Genomic DNA, 21,655 nt, shown 5'->3' with positions numbered 1-21,655 from the left:
GCAAAACCTTTCTAGCTATTAGCTTTGCCAAAACACAAACATAACATAACAGAACATAATGAGCTAGCATCCATTTGTTTTGTTGTGACCAGCCACACCTGACCATTCTCACTTCTGGGAAACTGCTGTCACGTTTTTTCTGTGTGATTTCCTCCCCAGAGAGACAGGCCCTTTTTTGAAGAAGCTGGCGTTGGCTGTTTGCAAATGGCCTTCAAGGGGCTGAGAGACCAGGTTAGCCACAAGTTACCCCCTCTTGGGTCAGCCCTCTTTCCAGAGGAAACACAATCGTACATTCAGTATGACCACTTCCCCACAGATTCAATATCTATGGTTTCACTTACCCAGGCTCCAAAAACATTTCCTCCCAAAAGGATTTAGGAGCCTCTCTAGGTCCTCTAGTGTGATTTGATAGTATGTTTTGAGATACCAAATTATAGTATTATTATTGTTATAAGGAAAACTTATTGTTAATAATACCAATACTACTACTAAGGATTCCCACAGGCAGGAAACAGCCAAGCTTTGAAGCTGCAAGGCTCTTCAATGCTAATCAAGGTGATCAATTGCAACATTCACACTTGCCTCCAACAGACAAGAGTTCTTTCTCCCATCCTGGACATTCCACAGATATATAAACCTCGTTTGCCTAGTTTCCAACAGACCTCACAACCTCTGAGGATGCCTGCCACAGATGTGGGTGAAATGTCAGGGGAGAATGCTTCTGGAATATGGCCATACAACCCGGAAAACTCACAGCAACCAGTGATTCTGGTCATGAAAGCCTTCAACAACACAATAACAATAACAACAACAACAACAATAGTATTCCAGCCTAGGTAAAGTCAAACTCTAACACAGTTTCAGGTATCCATGGGAGGGTCTTGAACACATCCCTTTCAGACATGGGGGTTGTATTGTACTCTAATAGCCCCCTTTCCATTTTCCAGGACTAAAACCTGGCATTAAAATATGGCTAAGAAGTGGAATCCTGGCCTATAAGATTTTCTCATATTCAGTGCTTTACATAGTCAGGCTTTGGTATTTATCAGCAAAGATTGGGCTGCTAGGGGCATAACAGCAATGTTTAACAACAAACTGCTCATACTGATAAACATAACTTTGCACAAGGCACTGTGGCCCAGCTCTTCTTGCTTTGTCTGTACACTTGCTTCATTTCTCAAGGCCTCCTATGTAGTCCAGTGGCATTTCCAGCCACTCAGGGCTCCTTCCAGTGGTTGCCCAGCACTTCTGCCCCGGCCACTTACCCTGACTTGCGTGTCTTCATTTCCTACTTGGCCAAAGAACACCGCAGAGGGTCACAAAGCCAGGGCTACGGACTTGAAATGCCACAGTGACCCCTGCTGGCCAGGAGGGGAAGCGGTAGCGCTTCTTGTTTACTAAAAGGAGAGGGGACAGAATGTGACTGGGGCCCCTCCTACATTGATCGTTTCATGCGGTTTCAAAAAACCCCTGGAACCAGTTTGGGGCCCAGAGGGTGATTGCACAAACCACAGAACACTGAGGCACATTAATGGGCATTCTTTCTCAGGCTTTCGTGGGAGTCATGCTACCCCTCTATTCTGCCTTGATCAGACCTAGAATCACACTTTGTCCAATTCTGGGCACTGCAATTGAAGGGAGAGGTTAACAAGCTGGAAGGTGTCCAGAGGGGGGTGACTAAAATAATCAAGGGTCTGGAGAACAAGCCCTATGAGGAGCGGCTTAAACAACTAGGCATGTTTAGCTCACAGAAGAGAAGGTTGATGATGAGGGCCATGTATAAATATATGAGAGAAAGTCACAGGGAGGAGGGGGCAAGCTTGTTTTCTGCTACTCTTGAGACTAGGACACGGAACAGTGGCTTCAAATTACAGGAAAGGAGATTCCACCTGAACATTAGGAAGAACTTCCTCACTGTGAGAGCTGTTCAGCAGTGGAACTCTCTGCCCTGGAGTATGGTGGAGGCTCCTTCTTTGAAGGCTGGATGGCCATCTGTCAGGGGTGCTTTGAATGCTATTTTCCGGCTTCTTGATAGGGGATTGGACTGGATGTCCCACGAGGTCTCTTCCAACTCTATGATTCTATGAGTTTGTTGTCTGGCTGCCACAGTTTCAAGATAGCTTTGAACTGCATTAAATGATCAGTGTGGATGGGGCCTGTGTTTAAATGTAGGCATGGCAATTGCACAGCCCTCAAATTATTGTTGGATGGTAAGAGCCTGTGTGGTTTGAGCACTGGACTAGGAAAACCTTGATAGGTTCACTTGAAGGTTACTGTTAGTCAGACATAGCTTGAAGGCGCATAGCAACAACCCCCAAGTTTCCATGATCTCTCACTACTGAGAAAATGTGACTTGTCCAAGGTCACCAAGGGCCTTATGTGGCGGAGCAGGACTTTGAACCCTGGGGCTCTCTCAGCATAGAGGAAGGCAAGCCCCCTCTGAACTAATCTTACCCAAAAAAACTTTGTGATAGCTTCACTTCAGTGTCACCATACAAGTTAGCGTCAACATAATTTGTAGGCACACAATAACAATATCTTGAAGGTACACTTCAACAATATCTCTATTTTGGTGTTGAAGGCTTTCATGGCCGGAATCACTGGGTTGCTGTGAATTTTCCAGGCTGTCGGGCCATGTTCCAGAAGCATTCTCTCCTGACGTTTCGCCCACATCTATGGCAGGCATCCTCAGAGGTTGTGAGGTTTATTGGAAACTAAGCAAGGGAGGTTTATACATCTGTGGAAGATCCAGGGTGGGAGAAAGAACTCTTTATCTGTTGGAGGCCAGTGTGAATGTTACAATTAATCCCCTTGATTAGCATTGAAAAGCCTTGCAGCTTTAAACCCTGGCTGCTTCCTGCCTGGGGGAATCCTTTGTTGGGAGGTATTAGCTGCCCTGATTGTTTCATGTTTTGAACTCCCTTGTTTTCAGAGTGTTGTTCTTTATTTACTGTCCTGATTTTAGAGTTTTTTAAATACTGGTACCCAGATTTTGTCAATTTTCATTACTTCCTCCTTTCTGTTGAAATTGTCCACATGCTTGTGGATTTCAATGGCTTCTCTGTGTAGTCTGACATACTGCTTTTTAGAAACCACTATGTATTTTAAAAACTCTAAAATCAGGGGAGCAAACAAAGAAGAAAACTCTGAAAATGGGAATTCCAGACGTTAAAGAATCAGGGCCAGCTAACACCTCCCAACAAAGGATTCCCCCAGAAAGGAATCAGCCAGGCTTTGAAGCTTCAAAGCCTTTCAATGCTAATCAAGGTGATTAACTGCAACATTCACACTTGTCTCCAACAGACAAGATTTTTTTTCTCCCACCCTGGACTTTCCACAGATATATAAACCTCACTTGCTTAGTTTCCAACAAACCTTGCAACCTCTGAGGATGCCTGCCATAGATCTGGATGAAACGTCAGGGGAGAATGCTTCTGGAACATGGCCATACAGCCCAGAAAACTCACAGCAACTCAATATCTCTATTCTATTAGTATTCTTTAGAAACCAGGTGCAATGCTGAAAAGGGGAGAGACGGGAAAATGTTTTGTGAGTCACTGACTACTGTCGTTTCTTCAGTATGTCCCTTACTGTGCAGTCCTATACATGTTGACTCAGAAGTAAATCCTATGGACTCTAATGGGAGTTATTCAACATAAATTATTCAGGACTGTAGGCAAATATAATAATTGACTCCATCAATAAACTCAAATATTTAAGAAAATGTGAGGTGTTACGAAGGATGTATTTCATAGAGACATTCAGATGATGTTGACCTTTTTGACCTCTTATCATTGTTGCTTCCATTTTAAGGACCCTCACGCACTTTGTTGTAAGATTTTTGAGAAAAATGGCTGTCTGTACAGCCCTAACCCAAAGATGGTCTTACTACATGACGTCAGGATTTGGTCCAAGCCTCTTCAACCAACAGAAATATTATTTTCCTAGCTGATCTCAGAGATTTGCCAATCTTCTGGCAATACCACTTTTCAGACTATGTTCTGCCAAGAAAGAGAGAAAGAGAAAGGGAACAGAGAAGGTGCAGATGTAAGGGAGGAACTGAGTTATAGCAGATCCAAATCTCTCCTACCCAAGATCATAGCCACAGGATGGAAGAGTCAGGCTGAGCAGAGAAAAGTCTTAAATAATTTCCATCCCTTCAAGGTTGGGAAGAGTTTGAATGCATGGCAGCTTCAGATAACATTGCCTCTGCTGGCCCTCAGGCAGTTTGGATTGTGCTCTTAAGCAAAGAATTTAAACCTGCAAAAGTAGACCCTCTTTATTTAGAAGGGATAATGGAAAGCATTGTACTAAATACAGGCACTGGAAACAGATTAATGCTTGGCTTTCTGCTTCAATAGCGAGCTGTGCCAGTTCCTATTTATATAAATAGAAGACTACACTTTATACTCGGTTATCACAGTGCAATGTCAAGCACTCATTTCCTGTTCATACTTTCTTGGGCATACGTTCCATTGAACTTGATAATAATTAAATCTTCCTGCTTTTATCAGCAGAGTGGGAAGAAAAATCATCAGTATTCCTGTTTCTCTGTAGGAAGTAGGTCCATCAGCAAAAAAAAAAAAAAAAAGCAATTAAATCAACATATGCTCTTAAGAGCGGGGTTCCCTTGCAACAAATATGGGTTGTGAAGAGCTGCAGGGAGAAGGAAAACGAAAAGACAATTCTTTCGCAGAAGTGGAAGTCTGTTTTCACAATGCTGGATTTCTCCCAGCAGGATTTCTGATATTAGTCTAGTCAACTCACCATATTGTTGTTGTAAGTCTTCGAGTCATTTCTAACTTAAGGCAACCCTTAACCAAACTTATGACTGTATTTGTTTAGAGGGGATTTGCCATTGCCTTCCTCTGGGGTTGAGAGTGTGATTTGCCCATGTTCACTGAGATCCATAGCTGAGCAGGAATTTTAACCCTGCTTCTCTAGAGACCCAGTCCACCACATAGACTACTACACCACACTGAATCTTGTTCCTGGATATACTCTTCTGATATAATTGGCTTGTATGTTAAATGATAGAGTTACTTACATTTTTCACAATTTATCTTCTACCAGTGTGTTTATTTAAATTTACAGTATAATAGAGAAGGATTGTGTAGCTCGTTTGAGGAAAACTAAGTTAGGGCTTGTCTACATTGGTCCAAAAACACCATGAATGAACCACTAGCAGTCTTCATGATCCAGTGGATATCATGAGTTTTTCACTTTAAACTGACTTTGCTCCATTTCGGGCAAAGTTGGGGAATGCTTTGGAATTTGCTTGAAACTCTGGCGTATCTTGGGGATTTGTGACAATCTGAACAACAGGATTAGGTCTGATTTAATCCAATCTGCTATTCAGACAGACACTGCCGCTGCCACCAATTCCCTGAGCTCATTGGGGTGGGTCATTTCCATGTCACTGCCACCATCACTCAAAAGTAGGCGAGATCAGGTTCTAATCACCACTCAGGCATGGAAACTCACTGGATGGCATTGACAAGTCACAATCTGGGTACATTTACACTGTAAAAATCATGCACTTGTAGTTTTACAAGACCTTCTCTGTCAAATATGCTGGTGTCTACTCGTAGCCTTGAGACATGGCAGTTAAAGTGAACTGCATGAATTTCACACTGTAGTTACTCAAGGCCATCCAGTGGTTTTCCATGCCTGAGGGAACCCATGTTTCTAGAGCCATAGACTACCACTGAAACTATTAAACCACAATGGCTTTTACGAAGACGAAACTGGCCTGTACATCTTCAATAATCCACATGGTGTCATTGTTTCTCCACATATCACTTGATTTCAAACCAATTCAGCAGAAAGTAAAAGAAAGTCCTGAGCTACAGAGAACACTTCAGTGCTCAAAGAGGTAGCCTACAAGTCTAGAAAAGGTCTGTATTTTGTTGTTGAAGAAAAAGACACAGACTCCATATGAAGATTAGACCCAATGTGTTGTAGCATCCTGCTTCTTGGGATATCTCAGAGGGAGACCAGCAATATATTTTTCTTAATGTGCCAGGAACTGGTATAATTTTTGTGTCTATTGGCTACAATTGTTTCTTTCTTTGCTGCTACTGATGGCTTGTGGACCAGCAGTGGTCCACAAACCATTTTTAAACACCAGGAGAGAAGATGATAGACCATTGGAACTGGTCTGATCTTTTTGTTTCTTATGTAAAATACTTCTCCAAAATATTTGAGAGGGAGGTGCCTCTAAGGAAATTACAACTCTATTGTAAATTGCAAATGCCTCATTATCTTGCAACTAGACTTGATTAGGGCAGTTGTAGCTCAACACATAAAGGAGCATCATGTTGAGGGAAGATGCCTGTATCATATGATATATGGGTATGGTTCATAATTCACTTATGAATTCACATCACCAGTTTACAGATATGATGCACCATCAGCTTACCATCCTGAGAAAATGTGAACTAATACATTTCAAGAGAAGGTCATCAGGAAATAACAATCAAAATTCAAACCCTTTTTCTATCTCTGCTTCTGATCTCAAGAAGCCATCATAGACATTATTTATAGAGATGATCTATGCACAAAGTCTGACATTGCTGTTTTTGTGCTTAGATGTGCATTTCTCCTTGATCCGATCAGTCAATGTGCTACCAGCAGGGTGTGTTTGGACTCCCTTTGCCCCATAACATATGGGCTGACTCACTTGTTTGTTTCAGTAATGCCATTTGTTTATCTCAGATACATCTCTCATACTAAAGCCCAGATTGATGCTTGAGACATTTGGTGCGCTGAAATGTGCATCAAAATGATATATAATGTAGGGAGCAAACAACATTGGAAAAGATAGTCCAAGGCTGATGACTCATCCCAATTTAGCAACTGATTTCATAGGGGACATCTAGTGCTTCCCCCATGAAATCAGGACAGAAAGATCTTTCCTTCTCACTATTGTCATATACGTCCGAAACGTTACTCCAGATGGCTGGGAAATCTAGAATTAGTTTTCAGTGGTACCCAAGGATATACAGAAGAGGAGTTTCTGTTGCACTGGAATTTCAATATCTGCATAATTTTGGATTTAGGGGTATATATGAAGAAACTGGCATAACCACCTCTGAATATTTCTCACCTAAGAAAACCCTATGAAATTCATGGGGTTGCCATGAGTCCAACTTCTGATGTGAAAGAATGTACACATACACACATAAATATCTGGGTCTAAATACTTTTGATCCAGGTATATATGGGTAGTTTTTTGACTTTACATTGTTCTTGCCTAGGTTACTAGATACCTCAGTAGGAATGTAACCCCTGCACTCTGGGTCAGCTTCATTGGGGCATTGTATCCCACTCTCTATCCTTTTCCAGAAAGACAGTGGCAAATTAAAACATATCAAGCAGAGAGCAACTGAACATGACTTCACCCAATGCGATCATCCCATTGATTCTATTTTAACTACTAGGGATGCAACCTATGGAATCCCATGATTTGTACATTAGTGAGGAACATTAATGAAGTTTCTCCATGTCATAAGACTTCACTGATATGTTAATAAATGTGTAGCTGGACTAGCAGTATTTAGTGAGAGTTGTGTGCCTTCCAAGTCATTTCTGACTTATGAAGATCATGGGATTTTCTTGGCAAGCTTTGCCATCTACAGAGACTGAAAAAGTATGATTTGTTCAAGGTCACCCAATGGGATTCAGTGGTCAAGAAGGGATTCAAACTGATCTGCCAAAGTCCCAGTTCTACATTTGCCACACTGGTTGACAAGAATTTTTCAGTGGCAAGCCTTATTGCTCCATCTTTTCCTAACTTTTCTTATATATCTCAAGTTTAGTAATCCAAACTGAACACATTTACATACAACAGTAATCAGAAGTTTTTGATAGTGTAAGGCTCATTGGTGGACTACAGCTTAAGTCACTATCACCTGAAACTTACACCACCTTGTTTCAGTTGTCCTACCATACAGGGTTGCTGCAAGAAGAAGAATGGTATTGAAGTCATGGGAAGAAAGCTAGAATCTGTTGGCTAATAAAAAGTAAATGCTCCCTGTGATTCAGAGGAAAGGCAAATGCACTGAACATTTGTATAATGGAAGGAAGTAGCAACAACATTTAGAGAAATATTTTCCAAGATTTTATTGCAAACCGATAGGTTTGGTCACAAAAATGATACATATTTTAATCACATAAAGTACATTAAAATGGTGGTATACATTATAATCAAGTTTTTTGCTTTTAAATATACATATAGCATTGCAACCAGCTGTACAAGTCTTTTTTACAAATACATACAACCAGGAATGCAAAAATGTTTTTACAAACCATAAATAATGCCCAGTTGTACAGATGATGAACAAAAAATAATTATTATACCAACAGCTTTGACAAGACCGCAGTTGGGGCATTTTGGTCCATAGAAACCCTTTCTAAAAATAGAAATATTTATATATATTATATATACTTATTTCCATAGCAGCAATGCTTACTTCAAGCATTTGGGATGCAAGTCATTGAAGCCCCTCTTGATATTATAGATGTTTACTATTTAAGGGTTGTTTTTCATTTTACATATGTTAAAAACACTATATACAATTATTAATTTATTGTCTTCCAAATATGGAAGGAACAAACAATGCCCCACATTGTAATGTCCAGCAAGTGGCACACTGATGCTTCTGAACTGTGGAGTCTACTTGCAAATATGTATACTACATTCATACCATTGTCTCCACATAGCAAACCCATCCACACACACACTCGTGAAGCAAGAAAACTCTTGTGACAGGAAAAGCTTTGGAGCTTCCAAGATCTCATTGGGAAAAAAGGCACATTTTCATAAAATCCTCATCACATCCAGCAAGATCTTCAAGCTAGACTTCTCAGAACATCCTCTCCAGATAACAGTAATAAGAATACACACAGCATCTTGTTCATATGCTTAGACGCTACGGCAGTCTATGGCAGCAGTCACTTTTTCCTTCTTCTTCATCTTAAAAAATAAAACTTCCAAAGAAGATATAGCACCACTTTGGAGAGTGGGAAGTACAATGTTTGCATGTTCATTTAAAAAGAGTCTTACGTTCTCTTCAAACAAACCATAGCAACCAAAAAAGACAAACACAAGTCTTCCAGCGAACACAGCAGTACAGTTGAAATTAAGGCTGCAAAGCTGCCACACACAGTGGGAAGATGTGCAAAATTTTATCTTTCAAGGTGACCAGACTACTGGCAGCTCAACCAGAAGGCCAACAAAAAAGGTCATTTTTTAGAAAAAGGAGAACAGAAGAATGGAAGAATAAAGTCATTTGTAGATATTCACAGGAAAGAATCCATAGGAGGAGCATAGGAGAAGCCCAGAAAAGCTTCGGCAGCCTCCTTGACGCTGGCAGTGATGAGGATACTGTCAGAAGCCTGGCCAATGGAGTTTGGGACCGGCTCCTCTGTAAATTCAGGATCAAAGTGCCGTAGGTCACTAGGGCCACTCTGAGAAAACAAAGCGAGGGAGTGGCGGTTAATGATGGATGGTGAAGAATGTGCAGAAAACTAATCAGTCGGGTTAAAAGCAAAGGTAGACAACTTGTTCAGGTTTTGTTGGACTATATCTTCCATCATTCCTACAGGTTAGCCATGCTGTCTAGGGCTGATGGGAGTCACAGTCCAACAGCTACAAGGCCAAACATTCCCCAGCCCTGTTCCAAGTGCTCTGCACAACAGAAACTAATTTCACAGGTGTATTGTTTACATATCACCCAAAAGTCAAATGAATCCAATGTTAGAGATGGCATTTAACTACAATGGACTCTTGACTTGAAAGGCTGACAGCACAACTCCTCTGAAAAGATGTTTCATAGTTTGGGACTATAGTTCTAAACACATTTGCAAGGTAGTAAGTTAGACCTGAGTAGAGTTTGAAGTGTTACAGAACTCAGGTAGGTGACTATGGTCAATTTCAGAAAGGGGGTTGGTCACCCTACAATGACAGGAAGCCCCCCACAGACCATGAGCTCTAGCAGTTTAAGGCTAGCTAAAGCCTTTGAAGATCCAGTTGTTTCCTCCCTAGTTGGAAATAATGAAATCCCATTTCAGAGGTTTGCCAGAAGGCCTTTCTTCCTCTTAGACTTAAAAAAAGGAAAGCAACCTATAAATGTTGCATGCAAGGACAAAATAAACTTGCATGCCTCCTCCCACGCATAAGCTGAAAGTGGCACTTTAAATCTGAAACCTGTGTAATTGTCTCTTCCAGGTCACCCCAGTAATACATTAAGTATCCTTTCAAAACCCCTGCTGGTTATTAATATCTTCACCTTCTGGACACCCTCAGTATAAATAGGAAAAACCCACCACCCTCCTTGTCTGTTCTATAATTAGAAGAAATACTTACCACATTTGGGTTGAAGGGGGGAGTAATCTTCTTATTAATGAGATCATCCCAGTTAATTGGGGAGAAGAAGATGTGATTCTTAATCTCCATCTGTTCAGGAAACGGAAATTAGATCCACTTAGACAAGAGTAATTGAAGGAGACAAGCCTAGTCTAGCCAACTTCCCAAAATGCCCACTTCGCTCCACCCTACCCTCAAAGTTCCCAAGATTATACTTACAAAGTCCTCCTTGGCTCCTAGCCTCTTGGTCCTGTCCTTCTGCAAAAGACCTTCCAAAAGATGCCTAGCGGAGTTAGTGATATTTGGCTTCAGCTGTAGAGGTTTGTTCAGAATGTTGTCATACATTTCTGCTGTGTTTCTACTGTAGAAGGGGGGCTGGAAAGACAAAATGAGAGAAGAAAAATTATTAATAACTAGTACACTGGGCTGGGATGAGATTTTAATACCCATCTGATTCACATATGGACATTAAGGATCTAAAAAAGCTAGTGGCCATGCTTGATGGAGGGTTTTGAGATGCCTAATACACCATTTGCTTTATATAAAAAAAATCTTTGTATATTTATCATGTAATTAATTTGTATCTCAAGATACTAAGGGTTCAACACCCTCAAAAAGAGTCAGAAGATCTACCAGGAAAGTTTTGGAGTCAAAAGTTTGGCCATTCAGTCGTCTGGTGTAACTTCTACAGCAGGAGATGCTGCTGGCATTTTTACATAATCGGTTGTTTTTAAACTTAGACTTACCAGTCCATAAAGCATTTCATACAGGACTGCTCCAAGGCACCACCAGTCCACAGTTCGATCATAAGGTTGCTTATGTAGGACTTCAGGGGCAAGGTACTAATCAAAGTAAAAGAGGGAAAGGAAACATTAGATTCAATTGGACATTAAGAACCATGACCAAAAAAACCAAAACATGCAAGATGAAAACTAGGCTCAGAGATCCACATTTTAAAATTAAGGTGTCTCAGAGAAATGGACAGGTGGGTGTGAGGCCCAGACCTAAAGTCCTGAGGACATGGTTCATTTACATAGGAGCTGGTCTCTACATGGCACTCTTATACCACTGATGCTTATTTACAAGCCTCAAAGATCTTGTTTTTTAAATCTCTTTTTAGTTAGTGATCTTTTTCCACCTAACTGGCATAAAAGTACCCTTTTTGGGAAACTTTCTGCTAGCACACTTTAGGCCATCATTTTCATATGAATAAAGCAGAATTTTAAACTTACCTCAGGAGTGCCACAAAACGTGGAAGTTGTGCCATTGTGCTCTATGTTCTCTTTGCAGAGTCCAAAGTCTGTCAAAACAATGTGGCCCTGAGAATCCAGCAAAATATTCTCTGGCTTCAAGTCTCTGTGGGAAACGAAGACAAATGCAAAGTTTAGTCTATCAGTCTCAGCATTTACTATTGCCATTCTAAGTAAAGGTCTGGCATATCAATTTTTAATGTGTTCTTTCATAGCCAGTTTTAGCACACTGTCCCCTAATGTTTTCAATGGAAAGGTTATGGAACACCTTATTGGTTCTAACCATAACCCAGAAGAGAAATGCTTCAACTACTGTGCTACATTGGTTCCATCTCCCATTATAATCAGCGCCTTGGGCAAAACCCAGCTGACAAGGCTTTTGGGCAACCATTTAAGAAATAACAACTTTATTGTTCATTATACCCTTATTCTATCAGTCTTTGCGGAGATTCTATGTACACAGAACCATAGGCCCACTTACCGATAAACAATGTTCAGAGAATGCAGGTAGCCCAGTGCACTGCCTATTTCAGCAGCATAAAAACGAGCTCTTGGTTCCAGGAAACAACGTTCCCTTTGGAGATGGTAGAACAACTGAAAGAAACGAAGGAGAAGATGGTTTGTTAGTCCCAAAGCCCTTTAAGCAGTGCATTTAATTTAACACAAACACAGAGCAGGACGACATAATTTTATTGGAAATGGTCTTATAAGCCTTCCTGTTAATTAGAACGGAGAACAAGAGACACTAAATCTAGTACCTCCTCTCCAGAATTTCTTCCCATAAACAATACAATGCAATTTTTTACTACTACCACCCCCCAAATGAAAACAAAATGCAATCCATTCCCCCCTACTGTTGTGGTTCCCATTTGTTTCCTTTTTGCTTACCTCACCCCCGTTGATGTAGTCTAGAACAAAGTACAGTTTGTCAGCAGTCTGGAAAGAGAAGTGGAGCCCAACCAAGAAAGGATGCTTGACATTCTTCAGCAGGACATTGCGTTCTGACATGATGTGTTTCTCCTGAGGGTTTGGAAAGGGAAAATCATCTGTTAGCACTCAGTAATGTAACAACACATTTGTGATCATTGTTCTCTAGATTGGTGGGGCCTTTGGGGTGAGAACAGTTCAATAGTTACCTCTTTCTTTTTCAGGATTGCTTTCTTCTGGAGGACTTTAACTGCATAGAATTGTTCTTCTGCCTTGTGCCTTGCAAGAAGAACCTAAAAGAAACAGTACTCCATTACTCAAAGCATTCTGGGGAAAAGAATTGAACACAATTGCCCACAAATATATCCTTTCTACAAATAGGAAACCAACTCTTACTGCTATTCTTCACAGCTGGGAGGGTTGGCAGTGATGGACTACGTGTTAGAACAGTGTTTCTCAACCTGTGGTTCCCCAGGTGTTTTGGCCTACAACTCCCAGAAATCCCAGCCAGTTTACCAGCTGTTAGGATTTCTGGGAGTTAAATGACAAAACATCTGGGGACCCACAGGTTGAGAATCAATGTGTCAGAGGCATGAAGAGGTGGCAGAGTCAGCCAAGAGAGCCTCAACTCCCTTTGACCCCTACAGTCCCAATATATTTGTTATTTCCAATGTATGTACTCAGCTTTTCCTTGTTCAACTGTTACTTTAAATAGTGCTGAGTTTTAGACCATGAATCCCTCACTGATATGAGACAAGGTCCAGGACAGGAAAAAACATTGCCAGTTAAGAATAAAAAGCTAATAAAGCAATGGACTATGGCTTATATCCGCTTCCTGATATTCTGATATTTGACATTATAGGCCATAATCAAATGGCCAAAATGGAAACAGAACTTACCTTCCCAAAACTGCCTTTTCCAATAACCTTCAGGAAATGGAAATCTGATGGTTTAGCATGTGGGTTGGATGAGGGTCCAAGGTTGATCTGCTGGGATGGACTGGGCTGCAATTAAAAAGGAGGAAAAAAGTTGTAAACATATATTTAACATTTATTTTGAAATATATAATTTTCAATTTTAAAGAACACTTTATATATGTCTTTCTTATTTTAAAAAGTATAAATTGTAGGGGCAAATTTAAGAAGCCCAGCATTCTGTGTTAAAACTTTTTAGAAGTTCAATGGACAATGAATGACATGCTTTGTTAACATTGAAAGGTTTTTGCTATGTCTCCTGTTCCAAACAGGTATGCTGTGCTTTTATTATACAGTGATCCTTTCTAGTTTTCATGGTTACAGTATGTCCTGGCTTAAGTATCAACACTGGATGGATTGCCAATAGAAAAACAACTGTATTCAAAAGCAGTTTTCTATTCCTGACTCATTAAACTCTCCTTTAGAAAGGCTGCACTCAACAGAGGCTACTTACGGGAGGTGATGGATTGGCATTCATAAGTTCAGGCTCTTGAGGCTGAGAGATCTTCAAAATAGATTGAACTTCAGGGCTATGGAGAGATTAGAGGTAAGGGAATTAGACCAGTTGCACAAGACCCACAAGAGTATAAACACATAAACAGCCGGTAGGGGTGCGAGTGAGCTAAGCTTTTTTCTTTTGGACTGGAAAAAAGTCCAGGTTGGCAGGCTACTCAAAGCCACTGAAAGAAGTTATTAGATTTCAGGGTCAAGTGGAGATGGGAGACAGAAACAAGCCTTTCAGAGCAAAGAGACTGAAGGTCCCTCTGCACTTAAAGGTCACTGTTCTAGAAGAGGATCTAGCATCTAAGTAGCCAGCTTATCCTTTACCAACACAACAGCTGAACTCTGCTGCATGCAACATTTTAATCCAAATGGCTCTCATCTTGCATGGGCAAACTTGGGCCCCCGGGTGTTTTGGACTTCAACTCCCACCATTCCTAACAGCCTCAGGCTCTTTCCTTTCCTCCCTCAGCCGCTTAAGGAAAAGAAAGAGCCCGAGGCTGTTAGGAATGGTGGGACTTGAAGTCCAAAACACCCGGAGGGCCCAAGTTTGCCATTGCCTGTCCTAGATCACAAATTCTATTGTTGCTCTCACAGCAGAACTCCTGCATTCAGATATATGTCACTCCAATACTGTTAAGTTTGTAAATCACATCCTACTCAACTAATATTAACATCTAAAGAAGCAACCTTAAATTTATTTATTTATTTTTTTAAAAAAATCACATTCAAACTCTTTTTTCACAGCATTATAATATCATTATAATAACATTTACCAAAGTCTCAAATGCATTTTCAAAACCATCTCGGCACTTACTGTTTGCACGCATAGGAGTTGGTGGCGATTTTCTGGATGAAGTCGTTCAGCCCCATCCTCCTCTGCTTCATGAAAGCTGCAAAGAGAAGAAGGGGGGGGGACAATGATGAGAAATCCATTGACAATATCAATAAAAAAGAATTTACTTTTCCATTTGCTCAACTTTTAAGGTATGAGATAAAATAGAAGTGGAAATCTCAAAAACAAAACAGGTGGGTTTCTCTGAGTTGCTGGGAATTTTCCACAAAACAGGTGGGCAATACCTTTTTTCTGTGAGTTTTCCAGGCTGTGTGGCCATGTTCCAGAAGCACACTCTCCTGACATTTTGCCCACAGCTATGGCAGGCATCCTCAGATGTTGTGAGGTCTGTTGGAAACTAGGCAAGTGGGGCTTATATATCTGTGGAATGTTTAGGGTGGGAGAAAGGAAACAAAGGATTCCCCCCAGGAGGTAAGCAGCCAGACCTTGAAGCTGAAAGGCTATTCAATGCTAATCAAAGTGGCCAATTTAGACATTCATATCTGCCTCAAACAGACAAGAGTTCTTTCTCCCACCCAAGACATTATTCCACAGATATAGTACATAAACCCCACTTGCCTAGTTTCCCACAGACCTCACAACCTCTGCCATAGATGCAGGCAAAACGTCAGGAGAGAACGCTTCTGGAATATGACCATAAAGCCCGAAAACTCACAGCAACGCAGTGATGCCGACCATGAAAGACTTTTCTCTGCTTCCCGACTCACCAATCAGTATGGCCACCATTCCTCGCATCTTTGAATAAGTGAGAACGGACCCCGACGTGTCGGTTTTGATCGTCATGGTAAAAGCAGGACAAAAATAATAATAACAATCCCGAAGAAATGTATATAAATAACTGAAGAAAAAGCTCGAAGGCAACTCAAGCGAAGCAAGGGCGCAGCACCAAAAAAGGCTCCAAACTTTCCCAACTCAGCTCTATTCTGCGGCTCCTGCTGAGCCCCGGAGGGGTTTTTATAGCCGCCGTTGCGGGGGCGCGGCCTGTGGAAAGGGGGCGTGGCCCCGCAGGAACAATGAGGAGGAGCCCCTCCCGCCCCAGGCGCCCGGAAAAGCCTGCAGAGACGGAGGCCTGGCGCCCGCCCGCCGGCCCGCCCTTCCCTCGCCAGGAAAAGGCTCTCAAGCCCGGCAGAGGCAGGAAAACGGGACACCTGCGTTTTTCCTCCTGTTTCCACATTGCGGGGTTGCGTTTTTTGTATTGGGGGGGGGGGGGGGGTGGAGAGATACTTTATGTGTACCTACGCTGTAGTACAGCCATGGGCAAACTTCGGCCCTCCAGGTGTTTTGGACTTCAACTCCCACAATTCCTAACAGCCTACCGGCTGTTAGGAATTGTGGGAGTTGAAGTCCAAAACACCTGGAGGGCCGAAGTTTGCCCATGGCTTTCATGGCGGGAATCACTGAGTTGCTGTGAGTTTTCTGGATTATATGGCCGTGTTCGAGAAGCATTCTCTCCTGGCGTTTCACCCACATCTATGGCAGGCACCCTCAGAGGTTGTGAGGTCTGTTGGGAACTAGGCAAGTGGGGCTTATATATCTATGGAAGGTCCACGGTGGGAGAAAGAACTCTTGTCTGTTGGAGGCAAGTGTAAATGTTGCAATTAATCACCTTGATTATGTATTTTAAAAAACTCTTAAAATCAGAACAGTAAATAAAGAACACTCTGAAAACGGGGATTCCAGACATTAAACAATCGGGGCCAGCTAACACCTTCCAACAAAGGATTTCCCCCAGGCAGGAATCAGCCAGGATTTGAAGCTGCAAGGCCATTGTTTCCCAGTGTACATCACAACCTCTGAGGATACCTGCCATCGATGTGGGTGAAACATCAGGAGAAAGTGCTTCTGGAACATGGCCATATAGCCCGGGAAACTCACAGCAATGCAGTGAATCCAGCCATGAAATCCTTCATGCAGTTTGACATCACTTTAACTGCCCTGGCTGAATGCTGTGGAATCATATGAACAAGGTCTTTAGCCTTCTCTGCCCAAAAGTTCTGGAGCCTCACCTAATTACAACTCCTGCGATTTCACAGCATTGAGTTAAAGCAGTGTCAAACTACATTAACTCTGGGGTGTGTAGATGCACAGCCGAAGCCAATGGCACCTCAGAGCATGAGTCAGAAAGGATCAATTTCTTTTTCTGCTTGCTCCTGTTTTCAACTCCAAAAAAAGTAACATCTTGCCGCTAAGGTAACTTTGGCAGCTTCTGTATCCATGAATTTACACTATGTAACACGATTTTTTGTTCCTGGAATACAAATGTCATTTCCTAATTGGTTCTATAATTTAAAAAAAACATGGGGAAAGTTTATTAAACTGCAAAAACAATGTAGTCTGCACACTGAAAGGTTAAAAAATGCATATTTTCATTAAGGAAAATAGAGGAGCTGCGGTGGCACAATGAGTTAAACCTTTGTAACATCTGGACTGCTGACCTAAAGGTTGGGTTGCTGACCTGAAAGTTGCCAGTTCATATCCATGAGACAGAGGTGAGCTCCCATCTGTCAGCTCTAGCTTGTGAGGACATGAGAGAAGCCTCCCAGCAGGATAGTAACACATCCGGGCATCCTGTGGGCAACATCTCTGTGGACGGCCAATTCCATCATACCTGAAGCAACTTGCAGAATGTTCTCAAGTTGCTTCTGATATGATTAAAAAATCAAGGAAAATTACAAACGTTTGGGTTTCAGGTGATAGAAGGATATAAAACAAACAAAGTTTCTGGAGTATAACAACTACTTTCAAAGTACCATACAATTAAACAGGAAATAACACTTTGATACCAGGAACAGAATTGTTTTCAGATTTGGTTACATAGTGTTTTGGATCTTGAGTCTGTACTTAAAAGCCCATCCGTGAAGTTGGGGAAACCCCTCTGACTTGTCTGGTGAGCTTTTTGTTTTAAAATATATATCCAGCACCCAATATTTCAAAGACAATCAACCCTCTCTGTGTCCATAGGTTCTGCACCAATGGATCCAACCATATGCAGCTTTAAAATATTCCAGGAAAATCCCAAAAAGCAAAGCCATATAATATAAGGGGCATTATTTTGTTACACCATTGTATGTCATGGGAATTGAGCATCCAGGGAACACAACCTCAACCCACCAGTGTAACAAACGCATTGTTATGTATTCCTGAAAGATAAGAAGCCTCTTCTTTTAAGGTTGCCCTAAGGCAAAGGAGAAAATGCTGCCCTCTTGTCATTCCTTGCATGTTGAAAAGCCAACTGGACTGGTGGTTAAATCGTTAAAGATTTAAATTGAACCCGAAGGCTTGGCCACAGGGTGCAAGCCAAAGCAAATGACACTTGCCCAACAGCTGGCCCCTTTCCACTCTGCCTGCAAACCTGCTCATTTTAGATATGCGCCACTTTATAGTTGGACCTTGCATACAGATCACTTTATGCCCAAAAGGCCATAAAAATGACCTTGCGACCCCACCAGCAGAGGCCCTGAACCCACTCACAAACAAGCCATGATAACCACCATCACTATTTTTGCCTTGTTAATCTGCTAATCTGAGTTTTACATCCCCTATTCATGGAGTTTCTTTTCTTCTCCATTCTGGCTAATCAATCTTGGTGAATATTTGTCTAAGCTTTACTTAGTCCCAGAAACTATTCCTGCAGAGCAGTCAAAGAAAGTATAGTTTTTCAGCCTATGTTGGAATACAGTACTGCATATCAATGAATAACCTATTCCTCTGTGGATTAGGGCACAGGGATTCCCAGAACCATGCTATTCCGAAATGTAGCTTCAGCACATTTTCCTGCATTTCATCTAAAAAACCTTTTCTGCTTAGATTAGTTACTATCCTATTTATCTAAGTATAAGTTTCAGGGAAATAGTAAAAAGGTAAAGGTTTCCCCTGACGTTAAGTCCAGTCATGTCTGACTCTGGGGGTTGGTGCTCATCTCCATTTCTAAGCCGAAGAGCCGGCGTTGTCCGTAGACACCTCCAAGGTCATGTGGCCGGCATGACTGCATGGCATGCCGTAAAAAAAAAACTGCCCTAAAAAAAACCTGGGCCGATTTATCCACAGGTCAATGTGAATACTGTACTTTAACTCTTATTTTAAAAGGAATTTTCCACTTCTCAGAGTAGAAAAAAATGAGAAGTTGATCCACCCACAGAGAACCCGAAGGAAGCACTGACCCACGTGATTCTCTTCCAGATTCAAACCCAAATACTAATCTAAAACTGAAGGTATTATTGGAAGAAAGGCAGGATGTAAATGAAAACAATACATACGGCACCACTCTAGTATGCTTTGAAAGTTGTATCATCAACTGAATCATTGCAGTTTAACACCACTAGAATTCCTGTGTATCAATGCTATGGAATCATGGGAGTTGTAGTTTTACAGGGTCTCTAGCATTCTCTGCTAGAGTGCTGGTGCTTCACCAAATTACAACTCCTATGATTCCATAGCATTGAGACAGGAGAGTTAAAGTGGTGGCAAACTACATTAATTCTACAGTGCAAATGCACCCCAAACTGGCTTCCATGTGAGATGTCTTTCACCCTTCTTTCCTTAGAAAAGAGCCACCTCAAAGCAAAAAATCTTCCACTGAAATACAGCAAACTGAATTGATTTCCTCTTATCAGATGGTATTTATTAACTACCAAAGAGTTTGCCCATCAATGGCATCTGCTGGCGCCACATCCAAGCTGGAAGCAAACCAATTCAAAGTAATCTCTTTCCCAAAGAAGAAGGCTGTTGAGGCGGGGAGGGTTAATGATCCCCCAAGTGGAATTTATGTGACCCAGGAGGTAGCTACACTGTGGAAATACCGCACTTTGACACCACTTTAACTGCCATGGCTGAATGCTAATGAATCATAGGTGTTGTAGTTTGGTGAGGCACCTGCACTCTTTGGCAGCAAAGGCTAAAGACCTACAACACACAAACAAAACAGTTTCTTACCAAAATCCTTGATGGAACCGGTAAGCTCTTTCCTCCCTTCCTGGCAGTCTCAAATCTGATGGCAATTTTGTCCTGGCCCAATCCGCAAATTCTGAAGAAAAGGGAGCTGAGAGGCAAGAGAGCCCAAGAAAAATCCTGCTCTGTCCGGTGGGTCTTTGGCACTAAAAGCCGCTTGATAAGAAAATGGCCTTTCCGTCCAGGGAGTGACTCAGAGGAACTTCAGATTTCCTGCCCTGGCTTTCTCAACACAACAAGCCAACACACACTTCCCTCCTCTCCAACCTAAACTGGGCCTAGGAATTCACTCTGGATTAAATACCAAACACCTCCTCCTTAAAACATCGAGGAAAGAATACTGTGTACACACATAACACTTTCTCTTTTTTAATGCAGACTTGCTCGGATGCATAGGAGGGAAGAGATGGAAATCTCCACGCTTTCAAAAGAACTGAGGAAGGGAGGGAAAGCTGACCCAGCCTACAATTCTTCCTTTCTTTGCACAATCTTTCAAGAACACGATGTGCGCCTTCTGCCTGCCTCCTTTTTTTTTCCTCTCATGGTGGGGCACGTGGGGTTTGTTTATGAAGAAAAGGCCCGGGACGCCACACGTGGGCAACCAGCAAAGTGCAAGGAGTGGCCCCAGGTGCATCTGCACCGTAGAACTAATGCAGTTTGGCACCACCTGAACTGCCAAGGCTTGGAGCTATGCAATGATTCCATAGCATGGAGTTAAAGCAGTTTAAATGGTGTCAAACTACATAAATTCTACAGTTTAGATGCACCCTGGTGTTTCTAACCCACACTTGGAGCAGGTCTTTCTTGAACTAAAACCCAGTCCACCCAGTCCGTTTTAAACAATGAATTTTAAAGTGGCCTTGTATTGGTTTGAATGATTTCAGCGGGTTTTAATCTTATGCCTTTTAATATATGTGTTTTAATGGTTTATTTTAATCTATATATTTCTGCTGTATTGTGCCCTGCCTGGAGCTTTGAGGAGAGTTGGGCAAGAAATAATAATAATAACAAGTATTTGTATATTACATCAGGCATGGGCAAACTTTGGCCCTCCAGCTGTTTTGGACCGCAACTCCCACAATTCCTAATTGTGGGAGTTGAAGTGCAAAACACCTGGAGGGCCAAAGTTTGCCCATGCCTGTATTATGTGGTAGCTGTTTGAACTAGGTTTAAAATGTGAACACAGCCCATTGTATTGGTATGAACAATTTCCATGTATTTTCTGCTTTCTATATGTTCTTTTAATGGTTTTTTGTTTTCAATCTATGTGTTTTAATTATGTTGTACTTTACTTTGAGAAAAGGCAAATAAAAAATAAATTGTTGTGGTTGTTGTTTCAAGCTTAGGGAGGCAGGGAAGAAATAATTTGTCCTTGTTATTGTTGTGACCTTAGGGAGCCAAGTAAGAAACAATATGTTGTTGCTGGCTTAGGAATGTAAACACAGATTTCTCTCCTTTTCCTCCTGAAGGCAGGGAATGTGCAACCAACTCCAGCAGCCTCAGCCATTGCTGCAAACAGGATGATGGGAGTTGCGATCCACAGGGTCGTAGTTTACATAGCCCATCATCCTCCGACCAGCCTCCAAGGGCTGCCCATCAACATGTTTACACGGGAGGAACTTGGCCTTGTTGGCTCTTAAAGAGTCTCCCTCCTAAATGGAAAGCACCCACTTTGAGAAATACACCCTGACAGTTTGCCACTCAGCCAGGAGAGCTTTCCAGCGACTTGGCTGGGTCGTGGGTGCTTCCTCTCCTCTCTTGCCCTTGGGGTGTTATTTTTTTATTTCTTTCGTGGGCGAGAACATTTTCGCAATCGGCGCCTCTGGGCAAA

The 21,655-nt window shown here is 41.8% G+C and overlaps 2 protein-coding genes across 8 annotated transcripts in view; both read right to left on the bottom strand.

The window, feature by feature from the left end:
* Positions 1-1,356, bottom strand: part of slc2a12 (solute carrier family 2 member 12) — a 39,936-nt gene extending 38,580 nt beyond the window's left edge. Inside the window, exon 1 of the mRNA XM_008114546.2 lies at positions 1,266-1,356. The gene's annotated coding sequence lies outside the window, so the exon portion shown is untranslated. The remainder of the gene's footprint in view (positions 1-1,265) is intronic.
* Positions 1,357-8,109: 6,753 nt separating this feature from the next.
* Positions 8,110-21,655, bottom strand: part of sgk1 (serum/glucocorticoid regulated kinase 1) — a 95,288-nt gene continuing 81,742 nt past the window's right edge. For 5 of the 7 annotated variants that reach the window (XM_062978397.1, XM_003223292.4, XM_008114543.3 and 2 more), the window contains 11 exons: positions 14,839-14,914; positions 13,975-14,050; positions 13,446-13,550; positions 12,756-12,839; positions 12,508-12,639; positions 12,101-12,213; positions 11,602-11,725; positions 11,116-11,211; positions 10,589-10,744; positions 10,370-10,459; positions 8,110-9,471 (listed from right to left, as the gene is read on the bottom strand). In XM_062978397.1, coding sequence (XP_062834467.1) covers positions 9,304-9,471; positions 10,370-10,459; positions 10,589-10,744; positions 11,116-11,211; positions 11,602-11,725; positions 12,101-12,213; positions 12,508-12,639; positions 12,756-12,839; positions 13,446-13,550; positions 13,975-14,050; positions 14,839-14,914 — 1,220 coding nt within the window. In that variant the 3' untranslated portion in view covers positions 8,110-9,303. Of the gene's footprint in view, positions 9,472-10,369; positions 10,460-10,588; positions 10,745-11,115; positions 11,212-11,601; positions 11,726-12,100; positions 12,214-12,507; positions 12,640-12,755; positions 12,840-13,445; positions 13,551-13,974; positions 14,051-14,838; positions 14,915-15,584; positions 16,041-19,809; positions 20,485-21,655 lie in introns of those variants that run through there. The other 2 variants (XM_008114544.3, XM_016995027.2) reach the window with 2 other exon arrangements.

Source organism: Anolis carolinensis, chromosome 1 (genome assembly GCF_035594765.1).
Source record: "Anolis carolinensis isolate JA03-04 chromosome 1, rAnoCar3.1.pri, whole genome shotgun sequence".
In the NCBI taxonomy this organism is placed as follows: Eukaryota; Metazoa; Chordata; class Lepidosauria; order Squamata; family Dactyloidae; genus Anolis; species Anolis carolinensis.
This window is presented reverse-complemented; position numbering and strand designations above follow the sequence as displayed.